The 22,090-nt window shown below is 38.5% G+C and overlaps 1 protein-coding gene across 4 annotated transcripts in view; it reads right to left on the minus strand.

The window, feature by feature from the left end:
• The window catches only part of WAPL (WAPL cohesin release factor), an 87,178-nt gene that overhangs the window by 13,447 nt on the left and 51,641 nt on the right, over positions 1 to 22,090 (minus strand). For all 4 annotated transcript variants that reach the window (XM_023226044.1, XM_023226045.1, XM_023226042.1 and 1 more), the window contains 9 exons: positions 21,715 to 21,851; positions 20,509 to 20,620; positions 16,288 to 16,515; positions 10,333 to 10,444; positions 9,558 to 9,655; positions 7,819 to 7,895; positions 4,568 to 4,743; positions 4,129 to 4,244; positions 2,934 to 3,098 (listed from right to left, as the gene is read on the minus strand). In XM_023226044.1, the coding sequence (XP_023081812.1) occupies positions 2,934 to 3,098; positions 4,129 to 4,244; positions 4,568 to 4,743; positions 7,819 to 7,895; positions 9,558 to 9,655; positions 10,333 to 10,444; positions 16,288 to 16,515; positions 20,509 to 20,620; positions 21,715 to 21,851 (1,221 nt within the window). The remainder of the gene's footprint in view (positions 1 to 2,933; positions 3,099 to 4,128; positions 4,245 to 4,567; positions 4,744 to 7,818; positions 7,896 to 9,557; positions 9,656 to 10,332; positions 10,445 to 16,287; positions 16,516 to 20,508; positions 20,621 to 21,714; positions 21,852 to 22,090) is intronic.

The following is a 22,090-nucleotide window of genomic DNA, read 5'->3' on the forward strand; positions in this document are numbered from 1 at the left end:
TACTAAAAATGCAAAAAAATTAGCCGGGCGAGGTGGCGGGCGCCTGTAGTCCCAGCTACTCGGGAGGCTGAGGCAGGAGAATGGCGTAAACCCAGGAGGCGGAGCTTACAGTGAGCTGAGATCGGGCCACTGCACTCCAGCCTGGGCGACAGAGAGAGACTCCGTCTCAAAAAAAAAAAAAAGAAAATTACTGGATTCAGACCAATGTTACCAGTAGCATAAAAGATACAAATATGAACATGGAATTTTCCACTCTATCTTTGAATAACAGAATTAAGAGCCATTTCTTGATAATTTAAGATAACTGATGTGAGTACAAGGCAGCACAATTTTCTAAAATGAGTAACAGAACCCATCACCCAAAAGGTATTACAGTTGAAAAACAAAAACTTTAAACTGATTTAAAAATGACAAACCATAAACCATAGCAGATAAAAGAAAGCCAGAGAAGATACAGGATGACACCCTGAAGGACAAGAAGCTTCTACAACACTAAGTGCAAAAGAGGAATACTGGAAGTGATATTCCCAGGTCAATTAAACACAGTAGGAAAATTTGAGACTATCCCTGAAACAACTCACCAACAGGGGTCTCCTAGGGTGTGGGGGTGGCTTCTGTAAATGAACCCCTATTATGTGAATAATGCAGACCTATCATCTGTGCCTTCAAACACAGCTCGTGAGGTGGCTGACGGTAAGTTTTTATTCATTTCTAGGTTCCATTTGAAGAAAAGTCAATTTTTAAAAGAAAGGGACTAGAATGATAGAAAAAAATAAAATGAGATGAAAAATGATGGAAAATAGGTTGGTGGTAGCCAGGAGACAGGGAGGGCAGGTAGGCTGTACAGTGAGTAGCACAAGGGAATTCTTTTATGGTGATGGTTCTATACCTCAATGTAGTAGTGAGTACATTATACATGTAATAAAACTGAACAGAGGTACATATGTTACACACAAACATAAATGAATGCAGATGAAAAATGGTGAAACTAAGTAAGGTCTAAAGTGCAGTTAACAGTGATGTACCAATGTCAATTTCTTGGTTTTGCTATGGTACTACAGTTATATAAGATGTCACCATTTGAGGAAGTTAGGTAAAGGGTAAATGGGATTCTTTGTACTATTTTTGTAACTTCCTGTGAGTCTGTAACTATTTGGAAATAAAAAGTTTAAAAACAAGTCACTGTACAGAAAAAAAATACTTTTTTAAAATGTTTTTGAGACATGGTCTCACTCTGTTGCCCAGGCTGGAACACAGTGCTGTAATCACAGCTCACTGCAACTTCAAACTCCTGGGCCCAAGCAATCCTCTCACTTCAGCCTCCCGAGTAGCTGGTACTATGAGCATGCACCACCACACTCGATCAACTATTTTACTTTTTGTACAGACAGGATCTCCCTATGTTGCCCATGCTGGTCTCAAATTCCTGAGCTCAAACAATCCACCCACCTTGGCCTCCCAAAGTGCTGGGATTACAGGTGTGAGCTACCTAGCCTGGTCAAGAAATGCTTCATTTAGCAGAAAAATAAATGTGTCGATGGGATCAAAGCGAGAGGTGCCAAATATTTTAAAATGGTTTTTGCATTAAATGAAATCTCTAAATGGTATCTGGAGACTAAAAGTAGTCTATTACCAATTATTGTTAGTAAATTACTACTACCATTTACTATTACGGTTATTGATAAGTAATGAAAATTTATCACTAGTTTCACATTTAATTTTGTATTTTAAACAAACTAAAATTTCAAGGCTAGTCAAGACTGAGTATCCTGAATCTAAGAAGAAAATCCTAGGGATTAACTACCTCTTATCTACAGTCAACATTCAATCACACATAATAGAGAACAAAAGAGGATAATGAAAAATGACTTTAAATGGTTCAAAGAAACATTGTCATTCACGATTTCCCATGCTCAGCTACTCTGCCCTTTCCAGACTGGGTAAGGGAACAGGTGACAAAGGACTTCTAACTTTCTATGGTCCATAAGGTAAACAAAGTTCTGGACACAGATCAGACAAGTAAATAAATACTAGAGAACATGAAGTGGATGAGATGGGCCTGGATTCTTGACTTTTTTTTTTTTTTTTAAAACAGAGATGGGAGCTCACTATGTTGCCCAGGCTGGTATTGAACTCCTGGACTCAAGTGATCCTCCCTGCCTCAGTCTCCCAAAGTGCTGGGATTACAGGTGTGAGCCACCGCACGGCACCGCACCCAATTTGATTAATAAAACAAATGTGCCTTTGTCTCTGCTTTTTGGTAACAATGCTTAAGGAGTGATTATAACAGTTGAGAAAAATCAGCAGAATAAAGTAAGAATGCATTCTAAGCAGTATACTGATCTACAGAGAAATCACAACACCATTTTTTTTTTTTTTTTTTTTGAAACAGAGTCTTCCTCTGTTGTCCAGGCTAGAGTGTAGTGACGTGCCACCTTGGCTCACTGCAACCTCCACCTCCTCAGTTCAAGTGATTCTCCTGCCTCAGCCTCCTGAGTAGCTGGGATTACAGGTGCATGCCACCATGCCTGGCTAATTTTTGTATTTTTAGTAGAGATGAGGTTTCACCATATTGGTCAGGCTGCTCTTGAACTCCTGACCTCAAGTGATCCACCTGCCTTGGTCTCTCAAAATGCTAGGATTATAGGCGTGCACCACCATGTACCACATTTTTAATTGGTTACAAATTCTGGTTTAAAATCAGCTTTCACCCTAGACGCTGTGAATATTTAAAAATTGGTCAGGTGTAAAACAGTCCCTTTCGACCCTAGCAGAGACGTGCTTCAGGAGTTCTAACTAAAAAGGCTAGGGGACGGGCAGAGGGGGCCAGCGACAGGTGGGGAAGAAAAGGAGGTAAAAGGTGGAATTGATAAAAGAAATTGGACAAATCCAACAAACTGCAGTTATGAGTTTGTTTTTAAGTGGTTGCTTACCTGCACTAAAGCCTGAACAGCATGAACTTGTCCAGCTATCCTTAAACTACCATCCCCTTCTCCACTACAGATGGAAGAATCAAAAGAACACGATGTTTCCATGTTGACAAGACAGTGCCGATTCCGAGCACTATACTCCACTAGATTTATCAGCAGACCTAAGCCCTTCAAAAATTTTAAAAGACACATTATCAGAGATGAGTACTTAAAACAAATAAACACAATATACACAATTTTTACTGGTAGCTAAAAAGCTGAATATCAATGTTCTGCCATTTACAAAATGACTAAAAACCAGTAGTATGAAAGGACAAAAAGAAAAAAAGAAAGAAAAAAGACTGGGCACAGTGGCTCACGCCTGTAATTCCAGCACTTTGGGTGGCCAAGGTGGGTGGATCACTTGAGGCCAGGAGTTCAAGACCAACCTGACAAACACGGGGAAACCCCATCTCTACTAAAAATACAAAAACAAGCCAGCTGTGGTGTTGGATGCCTGTAATCCCACCTACTTGGGAGGCTGAGGCAGGAGAATCGCTTGAACCCAGGAGATGGAGGTTGCAGTAAGCCAAGATTGTGTCACTGCACTCCAGCCTGGGAAAGAGAGTGAGTAAGACTCTGTCTCAAAAAAAAAAAAGAAAAAACAACCAAACAAAACAACAAAAAAAAAAACCTCAATTTTCCCAAAGAATCATTCCTTTAATTTTTAACCGCCACTTTTAGCTTTTGTACTTTTTATGTTTACACAGGGTCTTTCATGGCTTTCTTTTGCACAATAAGAAGTACATTCAGCCAGCCCGCAGTGGCTCATACCTGTAATCCCACCACTTTGGGAGGCTGAGGCGGGCAGATCGCTTGAGGCCAGGAGTTTGAGACCAGCCTGGGCAACATGGCAAAACCCTGTCACTACTAAAAATACAAAAATGAGTCAGGCATGGTGGCACACGCCTATAGTCCCAGCACCTGGAAGGCTGAGGCAGGAAGACTGCTTGAAACAGGGAGGCGGAGGTTGCTGTGAGCCAAGATGATGCCACTGTAGATTCCATCTCCAAAAAAAAAAAAAGTATGTTCTTAAGGAAATTCATGAAAAAAACCCAAAATATATTAAAGGGTTGGTTCTTAAACCCAAACTACGGTTAACATTTTGCACACCTTACTAGATATGATACTCATTTCTGAAAAAGTCATTTCAACTTACCAGCACTCGAATATCAAATCTCTGCTCCTGAGGTAGGTACTTTGGAACCTGAAGCACACAGTTCAGTGCTGTGCCTATGAGACCGTCCTGCTCTCCTGTTTTGGTGCTGCCCCACTCTGAAATAAGAAATGGATATAGGAAAGCGGTTATTGATTCTTCCTCAGAACATTAATAATGGAGATTTATTAACATGGACATTAACTTGGAATTGTACAGTCATTTCTCTATTGAAACATACTGTTGATACTTCCGGGTTAAGTTACTAGGCTTCTAAAAATACCAACTCTTAAAAGCAATTTAAACCTACACATGAATAAGTCAAGTACATTATGACAAATTAAAAAATCACTATCCTAAGAAAAGGAGAAACAAAGAAAAATAACTTGTTTTCACATGCAATATACATCTTTCAATGAGAAAGAAATGGAAAAAATCTTACCATTATCATTAGTTAAATTGAGCAACACCCCAATGATGGCCCTCATGCAGTCCTCCACTGCTTTGCCTACATGGTTAGTTACATTCTGGTGAGGCAGAGGCTTACTGTCAGCTAAGCATATGCTGTCCTCAGCACGGTTGTACTGTTGAATCAGTTCTTCACAATGCTGTAATGCTCTTAAAAGGAAATAAAATATAGACTATTATAGTAAATAATAATAGGTACACAGCAAATTTCTATTTACTTGAACCTAAAGGCTATCAGATGAAATTTCACTTTATTTTGGAAAAACCTGATACCTTAAAAAAAATTATCCAAGGAATGTTAAAATTAAAAACTCATGGCAGAAGTTTATATCTGTACTATCTACATTTACCACTAATAATCTCTTTATTTCCAAATTGTCTTGCATGTTATTGATCTCTCCAATATAACAGACAGACAACAACCCTTTCTCAAACAGTGCAAATGATTAAAGAGCTTATGTTGGACACTTCTGAGGTAGTAAATGTTATGACTACATAACAAATGTTAAAGTAAACACAAGTATTAAATATTTCATACGCATTAGAGCAAATCATTATTTTTATTATCTTAACGACCAACGTGACAATATAAATCATTATTTTTTAATTTAAGTTCATTCAAACTGACATGTCTCCTTGACAGTTATCCAAGGGGATGAGTTACATCCAAGGATTCTTAAGATTCTACCCCAAATAACAAGGAAATATAATCCCTAAATGGATCTAGTACTTCTAAAGACACTGTTTAAATCACCAAGTCCACTATTTTTATGTTTAATACAAATCAAGTAAGCTGGCTCTATCAGTTGATTCTTCACGCATTATATAACACACAAAATTAGAAACCGTATCTAATCTATGCCTAGTTGCCCTTTAAAACATACTGAGGAAATTCTGTGAAAGTTCTTAATATTTTACAACCATTTGGTCAGGAAGGTGTTCTTCACGTCTAACCTAAAATAATTTGTTCTTCTGGTATTGAATGCTGGTCAGGATTACCATACTGTCATTGGTAACTCAACTGTTTTTAGACTGGGCTAAACTCGGGCTTTGAAGATAAAAGAGGTTCAGCATATGTTATTTAATCTTTCTGTAAGCTATCTCTGAATTGATTATGGTTTCTGCTGAAAAGCTTAAAAACCTAGACATAAGTGCTCTTTTACAAACACTCAATTCTGACCTCTACTGCCACTTCCAAGACATGTGACCTGATTTTCCTAATCACAACGAAAGAGCATCTGTCATATGAAATACTTCCTTTTACAAGGTACTTGTCAGAGGTTATGAAGTATACACAAGAGATATTTTTAAATCAGAAACAACATATACAATTTTTCTTGTCAATTTAAAAAAGAAAATGAAACCTGAAACATTTAACTGCAATAATCTTTGGTAAGGAAGGGTAAAAACATGGTAGCAAACAACCAGAATGCATGCGGTAAGAGCACTAAATATAGGCAAGGCACAGTGGCTCATGCCTATAATCCCAACACTTTGGGAGGTCAAGGCAGAAGAATCACTTGAGCCCACAAGTTTGAGACCTGCCGGGACAACACAGCAAGACCCTGTATCTATTAAAAAAAAAAAAAAGTGCTAAATGTATATAAAATAGGCCAGGCACGGTGGCTCACGTCTGTAATCCCAACACTTTGGGAGGCTGAGGCGGGCAGATCACCTGAGACCAGCCTGGTCAACATGGTGAAACCCAGTCTCTGCTAAAAATACAAAAATTAGCCAGGTATGGTGGCGCACACCTGTTGTCCCAGCTACTCGGAAGGCTGAGGCAGGAGAATTGCATGAACCTGGGAGGCAGGGGTTGGAGTGAACCAAGATCATGCCACTGTACTCCAGCCGGGGCTCAGAAAAAAAAATAAATAAAATAAAGATAAATAAAATATACAAATGAAAGATACAAAATGTACAAATCCAAGACAAAAAGGGAGATTTTAAAAACCTACAGATTAAGAAAATCTATTGAGAATAAAAATTTGAGACTATTGAAAATTAGAATATTGCCTAAACATAAAATAGTAGGCAACTAATAATGTGTGGTATGCAAATGGCATTGAGGTTATATTTTTTAAAAGAGTCCTTTTCTTTCAGACCTTATGTACTGAAGTATTTATGGATGAAATAATATCTGGATTTGTTTCAAATAATACAGGAGAGGGAATGGATGGGGTTATAGATGGAAACCAGACTGGCCATGATTGATAATGTATACATCACAGTTTATTACACTATTTATATTTGAATTCCTCCAAAATAAGAGATTAAAAAACAGATAAACTAGAGTAAGACTGCAATGGGCCTTTGATAAGGTTGACTTCAATAAGAAAGTTGTACATATATCTGAAGACAATAAGGAATCAGACATTTGAGAAATTAAAACTTTTTTCAAAGTAGCAATTTGGAGAAAGTTAACTCCAAGTGGTATTGTTCTGGATAGGTTAAAAGCCAGAGAACTAGGGCAGATATCAAGAACTAGGACAGAGATATCAGGAAGAGGCTGTTGTAATAAGATAAAACCAGGACTGGAGACATACTTGGGAATTTTACCTGCGCAGAGGTGACAGCATTAGCCTAATTGTGATGAAACGTGGGAAGAAAGAAATGTGGAATGGAAGAAGCTACATACAGATATGAAAAAACAGGTTTAAATAAAGTGCAGAAGAAGAGGGCTAGAAAACGCCATTTAAAACCAGAATGAGGAAAAATGCTTAGTATTTACTATATGCCAAGTACTGTTCCAGGCTTTGCATATTAACTAATTTAACTCATTAACATGTATCACAAATAAGATACAAAAGATACTTTTAAAGTCATTTAAATTTTAAAAATGTTTTTATACGTATTTTTAATATACACATATTTTAAAATGTCTACTAAGTATATATGTCTTACAAACATACAAATTAACTCATTTAATTGTAATAAAAATCCTAGGTGGGTTAGACACAATTATTATCCCCCCCCCTTGTAAAGAGCTTGGTTTGTATATTACAAAAGTGATACAGCTGAAATTATCAAATTGGAATCCACATCTTCATTTTGCGTCCAAAATCTGTACTCTTCAAACTTTTGTTACACAATGTGAACTGATTCACAGAACTCAACAGAGTACTTCATGGAGGAAGCTAATCCAAATTTCTTTCATTTACGATCAAGCCAAATGTTTAAAATAAGTAATAATGTTAACTGTTAACTAATAAACAAAAAACTTACTTAGCTGATGAAACAATAAGTTGGGAATCTTTATATGCTATCAAGTAGCTTTGATTTTCGGGATTATGCACAGTTACCTAAAAGGGAAGAATATGAGATAACTGTGGCAATCCAAAACTTTCATTCATTCACACAACACCACATTCTGCCTGAGGCGTAAAAGATATAAAAATGAGGAAGAAACAGTTCTTGTTACCTAAGGAAATAATTTCAAAACCCACAGGTTCCAGATGTAAAATAAGAAAGCTAGTATTTTAAGAAAAAATTAAGACATCACTGTTATAATTATTCATTCATAATTAACATATTCTACACTATATATTCACTGTAACAAATTGCCAAACACACTGAATGTCAGAATAGAGCAGTCCTCAACTTACAAATAATGTAAAGTTCATAAGTAGATTCATTTAGAATACATTTTTACAAAGAAATATCTGTTATCTACTGTACCCAAAGCACTTTAGAAGATATATGGAGCGATTACAATTTAATCTAGCCAGGAGCTTTTAATCTATACTACACTATTTTCCCCACAGATTTTTTTTTTTTTTTTGAGATGAAGTCTCAGTCTGTCACCCAGGCTGGAGTGCAGTGGCCAGATCTCAGCTCACTGCAAGCTCCACCTCCTGGGTTCATGCCATTCTCCTGCCTCAGCCTCCCGAACAGATTGGACTACAGGCGCCTGCCACCACACCCAGCTAATTTTTTGTATTTTTAGTGGAGACAGGGTTTCACCGTGTTAGCCAGGATGGTCTCGATCTCCTGACCTCGTGATCAGCCCACCTCGGCCTCCCAAAGTGCTGGGATTACAGGCGTGAGCCACCGTGCCTGGCCTATTTTCCCCACAGATGTTTTTAAAATGACCTGGTGAACAAACCTATGCATGCTGAAATTAGCTGGCAGTATAAATTCTAATCTACACGGAACTGGGTTAAGTCCTTCATAAGAGTCAAAGAACAAAATATACTTACTGCAGTTCAACAGTATCATTCTCCAAAGCCAAATATTATGACAAGTCATGCCTATAAACAATTTGACTCAAATAAAAGTCAAATAAACAAAATGCTAATAATAATTTAAAAATAAAACTTGACTGCATTTCACTATTGTTATCTACAAACAATGTAGTCAAGTAGAAATTCACATTAAGGAAAAAAAAGCTGGGCTTGGAGGGGCCCAGCAAGGTGTAATGCCTGTAATCCCAACACTTCGGGAGGCCAAAGCCAGCAGACCACTTGAGGCTAGGAGTTTGAGACCAGCCTGGCCAACATGGGGAAACCCTGACTCTACTAAAAATACAAAAATTGGAAGGGCATGATGGCACATGCCTATAATCCCAGTACTCAAGAGGTTGAGGCATGAAAATTGCTTGAACCCTAGAGGCAGAGGTTGCAGTGAGCTGAGACAAGGCCACTGCATTCTAGCCCGAGTGACAGAGCGAGACCCTGGCTCAAAAAATAAAAATAAAAATAATAAAATCTTAAAAAAAGATTGGCATATATAAACAAACAAGCATAACATTTCATCTGCAGGAATAATATAGGTACTCCTAAAATATAAAACTACTCATTTAGCTTGTTTATTAACAACTGGTTGCTCAAAAAACGTACTGCTATTTCTATCTGGATTAACAGAAGTGAACCCCCAGGGGTATATAAAATATTTGGCAGTCTCTCTCACACACACAATCACAATTAAGATTGAATAATTTTTGCCAAATAGTCATCCATACTTACACTTTCTAAAACTCGTAAACATCTTTCTGCTCCCCATAGTGAGGCTACCAGTTTCTCTTCATCCTCATCTCTACTTAAATGATCCACACATTCTTTTACTAGGTAAAAAAAAAACAAACGTTAGTATTTATCATCAATATTTACCAACAGAACACTTTTAGCTAACATTAGAAGCCATCTGTACACACGCTATGAACATGCTGGAACCTCTCTGAACATTCTTTATTCTAGGTTTCATACTGTGAGATTTTGAAATATATCATACTCTGTAATTATTTTGTTTCCATAATCCCCCAATACCAAAATGTTAATGGCCTTTTTTTTTTTTCTTTTTTGAGACAGAGTTTCACTCTTGTTGCCCAGGCTGGAGTGCAATGGCACAATCTCAGCTCACTGCAACCTCCACCTCCCATGTTCAAGCAATTCTCCTGCCTCAGCCTCCCAAGTAGCTGGGATTACAAGCATGCACCACCATGCCTGGCTAGTTTTGTATTTTTAGTAGAGAAGGGGTTTCTCCATGTGGGTCAGGCTGGTTTCAAAATCCTGACCTCAGGTGATCCATCCGCCTCGGCCTCCCAGAGTGCTGGGATGACAGGCGTGAGCCACCGCGCCCGGCCAGTCGCTTCTTTAAATGTTAGAAATTTGCAGGATGCTACTAAAAAAAAAATTAGACATTTCCAAACGGATACAATTATTTTTTGAAGTATGTCAACGGAGTATTTTCTTCAGGCTTTAAATAATATATATAAAAACATTATAAATGCGAATATCATACCTTTATCTACAATATGATCCAGACCACCCAAAAGCCGGAGTTCTTCTTTAAACCAGTCTCCTGCTCGTTTAGAAGTAAGGGACAATAATGTCTCCATGGCTAAATGCCCAGTCTAAAAACCAGAAGCATCATTAATGAATATTAACTTTCAGCAATAAGTCTAGAAATTGTTTCTTTACAAAACTTTACTGCATGCTACATGTAGTTTTTTAATACTACTTTTATACATAAAATTGAACTAATTTTCAATTTTATGAGAATAGTCTACATTGAACAAATTTAACCAGCTTTTCATAGAGAAAATGTGCTATTAGTCTATCATTTGTCAGTTTAGTATTATACATATATATAGGTACTCTTATTTCTATAGTATAGAGGTCAAGTGTGGAACTGCTAAGTCAAAGGGTACATGTATTTTTTAACTGTAAATCAATATTGGATTAATTTACCACAATGGATTTAACAAGTAACACTCTCAGGAGCAAAGTCAGTTGCCCTGAATCTTCAAAAGTACAAGTTATCACTTAACATTTTTGTTTGATGACACAAAATGGTAACATATTGCTTTTGTTTGTATTTTTACAACTACAATAACCTTGAACAGTTTTTCACATGTTTCTAATATGAGACTCCTGTTCATTATTCTTTCCATATTTTCCTGCAAGACTGATTGTCTTTTCTTATTATTCGGTGTATTTTGTCTATTCTGCATACAAATCTTTTGTTCATTTTAGTGTTGCAGACTGACTAGTTTTAAAGGGCATACTGCAGGCTTAGCAGCTCAGATATTCATCACGTGACCATGATGACAAAACTGTATACAAATAATGCTTTAGGACCACCACCTTCTGGTACAAAAGCCAAGAGCCACATTCACAATCTGAGTAAAGTTTTTATTGCTCTTTATTTCACTTTGGCTGTTGTTTTTCTTTTTAAAGCAGACAGCCACTTCCCAACAAAGAGTAATTTGGTTCCTGCTGTAATAAAGGAACTTCAGCATAACAAAAGAAACGCTCTTTAACTAGCAAAGACTGACAAGATCTGATTTTTCTCCCTAAATTTCTCCCTTTCGAAAGATGATAGTTTACATTATCAGGTCTATTTGAAAACTGCACAAAAATTAGATATTTAGAAACACAAACAACAGATATTACCAGTGAAAACCTTAGGATTGCACATTTAGAAGAGATCTAGAATATTTTAATCTACTTCTTTTAAAAAAGTTGCTCTCTGCCAGGTGTGGTGGCTCATGCCTGTAATCCCAACACTTTGGGAGACCGAGGCGGGCTGATCACCTGAGGTCAGGAGTTCAAGACCAGCCTGGCCAACATGGTAAAACCCCATCTCTACTAAAAATACAAAAATTGGCTGGGCGTGGTGGTGGGCGCCTGTAATCCCAGCTACTCGAGAGGCTGAAGCAGGAAGAATTGCTTGAATCCAGGAGGCCAAGGTTGCAGCGAGCCAAAATTTGTGCCACTACACTCCAGCCTGGCCGACAAAGTAAGACTCCGTCTCAAAAAAAAAGAAAAGTTCTCCAAGGTGACAAATACAGAACTAGAATCCAATACCACAAAAAACAGATTCAATTGTGCCCATTTTTCATTCTTTCCCTCAAAGAGTAATTTAGATTGGTTCGGGTGTGTTAATTCATGAGTCATACCGGCAAAGCTGAAGTCTAATGAGGCATTCTTTGTTTGGAAGAAAGGTGATGGTAATGTGGTATTAATAATTAAAACTCAAGTCTTTTTAGTAAGTTTTGGTTTTGTTTCTATTGGCAGAAAAAGGATTCTTTGATATTTTAGGCTATATTCAGTATACTATAAGCTAGCATTTAAAAACAGCCTACTATTCAAGCATTTTATTTGAAAACTGGAATAGTCCTCAGAGTTAAAGCACAGTCAAATCACTAATCAGAAAATAAGAGCAACAGGCCGCGAGGTGGCTCACACCTGTAATCCTAGCACTTTGGGAGGCTGAGGCACAAGGGTCACTTGAACCCAGGAGGCGGAGGTTGCAGTGAGCTGAGATCGCCATACTGCACTCCAGCCAGGTTGACAGAGCCAGAGAGTTTCAAGGCAGTGCGGGGGAGCCCCCAGGCAGGTCCTTCAGAAGGTATTCCAGGTCAAAGCATTGTTATCACAGGAGATGACACCTCCATGCAAGTTTTACTGCCCCTAAAACCTTCCAATGGGACAAGATATGGAGGTGGAAGACAGTCATATTGATAATCTTGACCCTGTGTGGACCTAGGTTAACGTGTGTGTCATCTTCAATTTTAACAAAAAAAGTTTTAAAAGTTAAAAAATAATAATTTTAAAAGCAGAAAAAAGCTCACAGAATATTTTTGTAGATCTATACAATTTGTGTTTTAAGCTAAGTGTTATTATAAAAGAGTCAAGAGTTAAACTTAGGGGAGCCAGAGTGTATGGTGTTTATCAAGTCTGTAGTAGTGTGCAATAATGTCCTAGGCCTTCACATTCACTCATCACTCACTCACTGACTTACACAGAGCAACTTCCAGTCCTGCAAGCTCTACTCATGGTAAGTGTCCATATAGGTGTATCTTATTAATCTTTTATATCATATTTTTACTGTACCTTTTTTATGTTTAGATGCACAAATTTTACCACCATTGTGTTCCAACTGCCTTCAGTGTTCAATATAGTAACATGCTATACAGGTTTGCACCCTAAAAGCAACAGGCTTTTACCACATAGTCGAGATGTGTGGTAGGTTATAACTTCTAGGTCTGTGTAAGTACACTCTGATGTTCACACAACAACAAAATCACCTAACAATGCATTTTTAGAACATATCTGTCATGAAGCAAAGCATGACTATATTACTATTTTAAATTATCTTTTCATGGCACATCAGCAATACCAATATATTCAAGAAATTAAGCAACTAGTAACAAAACTAATGTGTAGAGGATATTCATTGTACAAAACAACATAGTAAATCTACTGTACAATTTAAAACAAAAATATTCAAGAATAGCTAACATTAGTGGGGAAAAAGAGGAATCCTAAAATTGACAACTGTGCTCTGGCTTAATCATATGAGTAAACGATTTAATACAGTGTAGGAAAGTTTCTATTCTGGTATTTATCATCCTAATAAATTCAACAAAATATAAGACAAATCCAATTATCAAGTTTATCATGTTATTTAACAGCATACCTGAAATGAATCTAAATGTTGAATACAGACAAAAAAATAAAGGCACATTCATCCAACTATGCAGGCAAATAAAAATGGTAGGCTCAAATTTATTCTTTTATGGCATGAAAAAATTAGTAGACATTGTAAAAATATAGAAGTAAATAAAAACTACAAATATTTCAGACAGGTGCAGTGGCTCATGTCTGTAATCCCAGGAAGGCTGAGGAGGGCAGGTCAGCCAAGGTCAGGAGTTTGAGACCAGCTTGGCCAACATAGCAAAACCCCGTCTCTACTAAAAATACAAGAAAATTAGCTGGGTGTGATGGCACACGCCTGTAATCCCAGCTATTCAAGAGGCTGACGCACAAGAATCGCTTGAACCGAGGAGGCAGAGACTGCAGTGAGATGAGATCACACCACTGCACTCTGGCCTGGGCGACAGGGGCAAGACTTCGTGATTTGCCATCTGAGCACACCACCTCCCTCCACAATCTTATATAGTGAAAAGTACTGAATACATGTCAGTTTTGTATCTTGCTGTTTAGAGTTAAATTGCTCTCCCATCTTCCACCGTAACCAGAATGTATTACCACCTCTACCTTAATTAAAATAGAGAATGGAATAAGAGCCTTAAGTCACATCTGGCTAGCACAAAGCATACTACAAATTTTTGTGGCAAATGCTGCAGTCTTCAGTTAAGTAGGTGTGGAGACACTGGCCTTTTTTCTTTTCTTTTTGGAGACACAGTCTTGCTCTGTTGCCCAGGATGGAGTGCAGTGGCGCCAATCTCAGCTCACTGAAACCTCCACCTTGCCTCTTAGGTTCCAGGTTCAAGAAATTCTTGTGCCTCAGACTCCCAAGTAGCTGGGAATACAGGCACCCACCACCATGCATAGCTAATTTTTGTATTTTTAGTAAAGACCGAGTTTCACCATACTGGCCAGACTGGTCTCGAACTCCTGGTCTCTGGTGAGCCGCCTGCCTCGGACTCCGAAAGTGCTGGGATTATAGGCATGAGCCACACCGCCCAGCCTGGCTTCTGATTAATTAACATTTGTTTGGGAAAGCCTCTAAAATTTCCAGTTTACCCACTGTTCCTTGTGTAAAATCAGGTACTTACTGTATATCCTTCCCTTACATCAAACAACCCTGGTGTACTTCAACAGCCCTACACATCCATTCTGAATTACGCTTTCCATATAGCATATAAACCCTGGATGTGGGGTGTAATGGCATGGGAATCCCGAGATACAGATATGGCTTTTGTTCGTAAGTCCCTATTAAATGTTTCTTTCTAAAACACTGGATTTGTCAGACTCTTCGGCCTCTCAGCTTCCTTGGACTTTGGGGGTACGTTTGCACAGACTTGTCCATTGTGAACCAGTAGACAACAACCAATGTTTATATAGTTTTGATGTTGGAAATGTCTGAAAACCAGGTTACTTTATAATAAACATTCTTTCTGTTTGTTTTCAAAATCACAGGCCAATTATCTTCTACTGGCCTAGAAACCATTGGAACATTATTGATTCTACAAGTAAAAAGTCAGAAGAAAGCAGAACTGAACTAAAGCAAAAATGGAATAGCCATCTCACACATGGGGCATCGTGATGAGCATTAAGAGCAGCTACTGGCCATGACTAAATTATAAGGCACACCACCTCAGGGGAGGCGAGGTGCCTAGGAATCTTCCTTGTCGTGTCTTCAGAGTTCTTCAAGTCCCATGAAGCAGTTAGACACCCTGAGGTACTCTGGAATAAACAGATGCTTGCCCATTGAAAATGGCAGTTATGGCAGGGGTGGTGGCTCACGCCTGTAATCCTAACACTTTGAGAGGCTGAGGGGAGATCGCTTGAGCCCAGGAGTTCAAAACCAGCCTGGGCAACATGGAGAAAACCCCGCCTCTACTAAAAATACAAAAGTTAGCCAGATATGGTGGTATACACCTGTAGTCCCAGCTACTTGGTGCGCTGAGGTGGGAGGATCACTTTAGCCTAGGGGTTTGAGGCTGCAATGAGCTATGACTGTACCACTGCACTCCAGCCTGGGAAACAGAGCAAGACCCTGTCTCAAAAAATAATAATTATTACTATTATTATAAAATAAAAATTAAAAAAGAAAATGGCAGACGTAAATCCTCTGAAACTTTTATTCCTGAAATCCATGGAGAACAAGAATTCAAATTCCTAATAGCCTAAATGTAGTTTCTACCCTTTTTTTTTTTTTGAGATGATCTCACTCTGCCACCCAGGATGGAGTGCAGGGGCGGGCACAACCTCGGCTCGCTGTACCCTAAAACTCCCTTGGCTCAGGATATTCCCCCAACCTAAGCCTCCTGAGTAGCTGGGACTACAGGTGCACACCACCATATCTGGCTAACTTTTTTGTATTTTCTGTAGAGCTGGGGTTTCCCCATGTCACCCAAGCTGGACCCAAACACCCAGGTTCAAGCAATCCACCTGCTTAGGCCTCTCAAAATGCTGGTTATTACAGGCATGAGCCACTGTGCCCGGCCCATTTTTTTCCTTAAAAAATAAAGAGAAAGGATTAGAAAAAATGCAACAGAAAATGCAACTATTTACTGGGCAAAAAGCCTAAATACAGATAAACTAGTTTAGGAAGTTCAGGCAAGGAAGGAAATTATGCTCAGATCTAAACCTAAGAAATTTGCCAAACTGTAAACCAAGGTTAGAGTTAAAATAATTTGCCCACAGTCACAGAGCTACTGCAACTAACCAAAGACTTTATGAAAGTAATTCTTATCTTAGAAGGAAGGAAGAAGGAACCCACCGTTATATTTTCTAGATCAAGATGCTTGTTGTGTACAGTTTCACAGAGCCTTCGGATTTTTTCTTTAATTTTGTTCATATCTTTTTCATTCAGTAGCTTGGCTGACGAAGCATCTTGTTCCAGTTCCAAAAGTCGAATCATTAGATCTAAGCTAGCTCTATCAAGATCCATGTTCAAACGATCTCTACTCAATATATACATGAGGGCAGCTGTACAGAGGGACAGATTCTTCAACAGGCCAAAAAAAGGAAAAGAAAAAAAAAGTTCATGTAAGCAACTCCTGACATCTCAGGAAATAAGATGGTTAATGACTTTTGTTTACAAGTTAGAACGCTTAAAACTTATATTACTAACCATGTTGGAAACTTCAAAAATGTTTTATTCAATGGTCCCTCTAAAAATACTCTTTTTTTTTTTTGAGATGGAGTCTCGCTCTGTTGCCCAGGTTGGAGTGCAGTGGTACAATCTCGGCTCACTGCAGCCTCCACCTTCTGAGTTCACGTCATTCTCTTGCCTCAGTCTCCTGAGTAGCTGGGACTACAGGCGTGCACCACCATGCCCAGCTTATTTTTTGAATTTTTTTTTTAGTAGAGACAGGGTTTCACCGTGTTAGCCAGGATGGTCTTGATCTCCTGACCTCGTGATCCGCCCAGCTCGGCCTCCCAAAGTGTTGGGATTACAGGTGTGAGCCACCGCACCCGGCCCCACTCTAAAAATATTCTGAAGAAACATGTTTAAAAAATTAAACGCTGTTGCTTAAAATTTTCCTTTCAATGGATCCTCCATATATGAATGCCTGATAGCTATAAGAATATAAGCTGAGTTACATATTTATTTGGCTATTCTGTGCTAAATGAAGAGTTTATAGAACATTTTTACAGATACGTATGTGTGAGTATATATATATATACACATAAATTCTATTATGACATATCTCATTTTTTTTCTTTTTGAGACAAGGTTTCACTTTGTCATCCAGACTAGACTGCAGTGGCACCATATTAGCTCACTGAAGCCTTCTCTGTCTGGACTCAAGCAATCCTCCCCACTTCAGCCTCCCAAATACCTGGGACAATCGGCAGATGCCACCATGCCCAGCTGATTTTTTTCTATTTTTTTTGTAGATGGGGTTTCACCATGTTGCTGAGGCTGGTCCTGAACACCTGAGATCAAGTGATACACCCACTTTGGCCTCTCAAAGTGCTAAGATCACAGGCGTGACCCACCACGCCCAGCCTATTCTTTATGACATAGTAGTCATATTTCAGTTTAAAATCAATAATTTAAATAACAATTTTAAATCTGTATCAAACCCTTAACACATTTTTTCCCCTGGAAAACACAGCTGTGTTTACATCTGTATATAAACCCAGGATGCTGAAATACACGTATTTGGATTTCTTTAAAATAAACCAATCGCTAGGCGTGGTGGCTCACACCTGTAATCCCAGCACTCTGGGAGGCTGAGGCGGGCAGATCACCTGAGGTAAGGTGATCGAGATCAACCTGGTAACATGGTGAAATCTCGTCTCTATTAAAAATACAAAAATTAGGCTGGGCACAGTGGCTCACGTCTGTTAATCCCAGCACTTTGGGAGGCTGGGGCAGGCAGATCACCTAAGGTCGGGAGTTCAAGACCAGCCTGGTCAACATGATGAAACCCCGTCTCTACTAAAAATACAAAAAAATTAGCTGGGCATGGTGACACTCGTCTGTAATCCCAGCTACTCGGGAGGCTGAGGCAGGACAATCACTTGAACCTGGGAGGCGGAGGCTGCAGTGAGCTGAGATCGTGCCACTGCACTCCAGCCTGGGTGACAGAGTGAGACTCTGTCTCAAAATAAATAAAATAAAAAAAACAAAATAAAACAAAACAAAACAAAATAAAATACAAAAACTAGCCTGGCATAGTGGCAGGAGCCTGTAGTGCCAGTTACTTGAGAGGGTGAGTTGGGAGGATCGCTTAAAAAAATAAAATAAACCAATCAAGTCTGGTTGAACCAAATAACTTTTTAAATCATTAACAAAATGTCTCAAAATCACTCAGATCAGGTAGTTAAGTCAGCAAACTCTACTTTTTTTTTTTTGAGAGGGAGTCTCGCTCTGTCGCCCAGGCTGGAGTGCAGTGGCACGATCTCGGCTCACTGCAACCTCCACCTCCTGGGTTCCAGCAGTTCTTGTGCCTCGGCCTCCTGAGTAGCTGGGATTACAGGCACGCACCATCACGTCCGGGTAATTTTTTGTATTTTTAATAGAGATGGGGTTTCACCATGTTGCCCAGGCTGGTCTCAAACTCCTGAGCTCAGGCAGTCTGCCCATCTCAGCCTCCCAAAGTGCTAGGATTATAGGCGTGAGCCACCGCACCTGGCCAGGACACTCTACTAACACAATCTAAAAATACTGAAGGTGAAATATTCTAGATAAATGTGAATACAAAAAAAAGGTCTTACATTTGGGATATCCCAACACTTGAGATATTCTGTACTTACACTTATTTCAGTATATAGAAAATGCAACTATCTAAAGATTTCAACTTTGAGCCCCCGGAAGTAGAGAAGCATCAGACCAGGTGTCTGATTAAATGTTTATATAGCAAATTATTTTTGGAAAATAGGATGCCATAGTAAAGGGCCATTGGGGATCCACTGCCCTTAAAATCACACACTATAATGTCTAAGTTCACTGTTAACTGCATAATAAAGCAAATTCTATTTTTTGTTTGTTTTTAAGAGATGAGGTTTCACTAGGTTTCCCAAAATGGATCTGAACCCCTGGGCTCAAGAGATCCTCCCACCTTAGTCTCCAGAGTAGCTGGGACTTATAAATGCACACCACTTTGCCTAGCGACAAACTAACTTCTTTTAAGACAGAATTTTGCTCTGTCTCCCAGGCTGGAGTGCAGTGGTACGACCTTGGATCTCTGCAACCTCCATGTCCCAGGTTCAAGCGATTCTCCTGCCTCAGCCTACCGAGCAGCTGGGACTAGAGGTGCATGCCACCACGCCTGGCTAATTTTTATATTTTTAGTAGAGTCGGGGTTTCATCATGTTGGCCAGGCTGGTCTCAAGCTCCTGACCTCAAGTGATCCACCTGCCTCAGCCTCCCAAAGTGCTGAGATTACAGGTGTGAGTTACCATGCCCGGCTAATGAACTAATTTCTTAGTTCTCACTTTTTCTCCATTATTATTTTGTATCTGCTACAACTGAGTAAAGGAGTTATGCTCACTCAGGGTTAAGTGCATTACTTTAGGTTTCCTAAGATGCAGGTTTTGGGGGGTTTTTTTTGAGAGGGAGTCTCGCTCTGTTGCCCAGACTGGAGTGCAGTGGTGCAATCTCGGCTCACTGCAACCTCCACCTCCCAGGTTCAAGCAATTATCCTGCCTCAACCTCCCAAGTAGCTGGGATTACAGGTGCCCACCACCATGTCCAGCTAATTTTTTGTATTTTTAGTAGAGTTGGGGTTTTGCCATGTTGGCCAGGCTGATCTCAAACTCCTAACCTGAGGTGATCCGCCCACTCTGGCCTCCCAAAGTGCTAGGATTACAGGCATTAGCCACTGCACCCAGCCCAAAAGATGCAGTATTAAATTATTTATCACCTAACCTGTATTTAGAACATAATTTCTTTAACAAAAATACAGTAAGGCCATTTCAAAATACTACTAATGATAATAATTAGCAATGATGGTTACTGTCTTCTAATTTTGGAAAATGTTAAACCTAATAACTTTTGTTATTATGTTTATTATTAAGCAAAAGCATCAAAGGCAAGGAAAATGAAGAATTTATTCCTTATCACAATGAGGCCATGTTCCAGATTCAACACTGGACAAAAATGTTTCTAAAAAATTAGGGCTGCATTTCGGAACCAGTTTTTTTCCATTCATTAGTATCAAATAATATTAAAAGATTCTTCTCAGTGCTTTCTGATTATAGAGAATATCATGCTTACAGAATTCAGTATCAATATACTACGTTAGCTAAGATAACAAAATACAATTTTAATAGTATAAAATGACAAGTTAAGAAAAAATGTTTTCATGAGAAATTAAGTATTAAGCAAAAACTTCTGGCCATAAGCACTACAAATTTAGCAAATAAAATGAACTCAATCTGTAATTAGGATATATTTATAGAATATTCAGTGAAGATATTTTTTGATAGCCAAATAGACTAGTAGTTTTCAATATAAGGCTTCTCAATCTCGGAAACTTAAAAATACCTGATGGTGCTGGGAATCATCCAAGGTTTTAAAGACCATTGCTACCATCCCATGTGCTCTCAGGTGCATTCGAAAACTGGGCATGGCACATTTAGTAGCCAAGCTAATAACACTACAAGAAAATAGAGTAGGTTAGGGGGACTGGAAACAGCTAGTACATTAGTTTTTAGTTTGTGTAATACCAAAACCAGCAAATAGGAAGGGGGTAAAAGGGTCAAAGCACTGCCCATACATGATCACAATATAAAAACCATAGGCAAAACACACTATTAAAAACATACTGATGCCTACTGCATGATTAGGTACACTGTATTTTTAAAAAATAATGTAACTGTCTTTAGTGCATTCCTTACATTACTACTACCATTAAAAGCTTAAAATCTGAACTGCCTTTCATAATACTTCTGATAAAAATTATATTTGATTGGATATACTACAAATGACTGAAAAATTCAATCAAAATTATAGTATTCAATCAATCCATTAGGAAATACAAAAGATCATCTTTTTATTTTGAGCATTTGGGTGCAAATGTAAGCACTCAGATCACAATATGCTTAAATAAATCTAATTTATTACTTGAACATCAGAGGTAAAAAGAACTTAAAATATCTTTTTAAAAAGTTATTTACTTTATTTCTTTCTGCTATTTTTTTCTTTCTTTCTTTGGAGACAGGGCCTCACCTCACTCTATCATCCAGGCTGGAGTGCAGTGGCATGATCACAGGCTCAAGCCACCCTGCCACCTCAGCCTCCCAAGTAGCTGGAACTACAGGCATATGCCACCAAGACTCGTTAATTTTTTTATTTTTTGTTGACATGGGGTCTCACTATGTTGTCCAAGATGGTCTTGAACTCTTGGACACACACGATCCTCCCAACTTGGCTTCCCAAAATGCTGGGATTATAGGTATGAGCCACCATACAGGGCAAAAAGATGCTTCAGCATAATGCTTTTTTTTTTTTTTTAAGCACTTGAAAACTGAAGCCTATGCTATGCTAAAAAGGCTCTCATCACCCAGCTTTCCCTCTATCATGTAGAATCAAATTCTTTCTAAAGAAATGGATAGCATTTTAACATATCACTGGCTATATATTCTCTCCATCATAACAAAATAAAAAATGTTTGGCTTTTTGGACAACATCTAGTTGAAAAAATTTAATACAGCATGCACATAATTATAAAATATAAAAATAAGATCTTACCTAAGGCAACGTGTGTTTAGAGGCTGAGTGCTCTTTAAGCCACTTAACAAGTACTCAATGTCATCAGTGAACTCTTGATTTTCACCAAATTCTACGACATCATTGAAGTGCTTCACGTGCTGAACAACAGTATATAACTGCCAAGAAAAAAAAAAGTTCACCCCTTTTTAACTAGGAACTAGCATATCTAAAACAATGGGCTCACTGTACTTTACATAAGTGCATAAAATAGTTCCTTAGATGGCAACAAAAATATTTTTAGAACAATGATGATGGTAGGACAAAAGAAGTTTGTGGTTCAAAACTGAGTATCAGTATACTGATACTTGCTGAAGATATTAAAAGGCTAAATGTTACATACAAAAATCTATCAACA

This window comes from Piliocolobus tephrosceles, chromosome 9 (genome assembly GCF_002776525.5).
Source record: "Piliocolobus tephrosceles isolate RC106 chromosome 9, ASM277652v3, whole genome shotgun sequence".
Classification (NCBI taxonomy): domain Eukaryota; kingdom Metazoa; phylum Chordata; class Mammalia; order Primates; family Cercopithecidae; genus Piliocolobus; species Piliocolobus tephrosceles.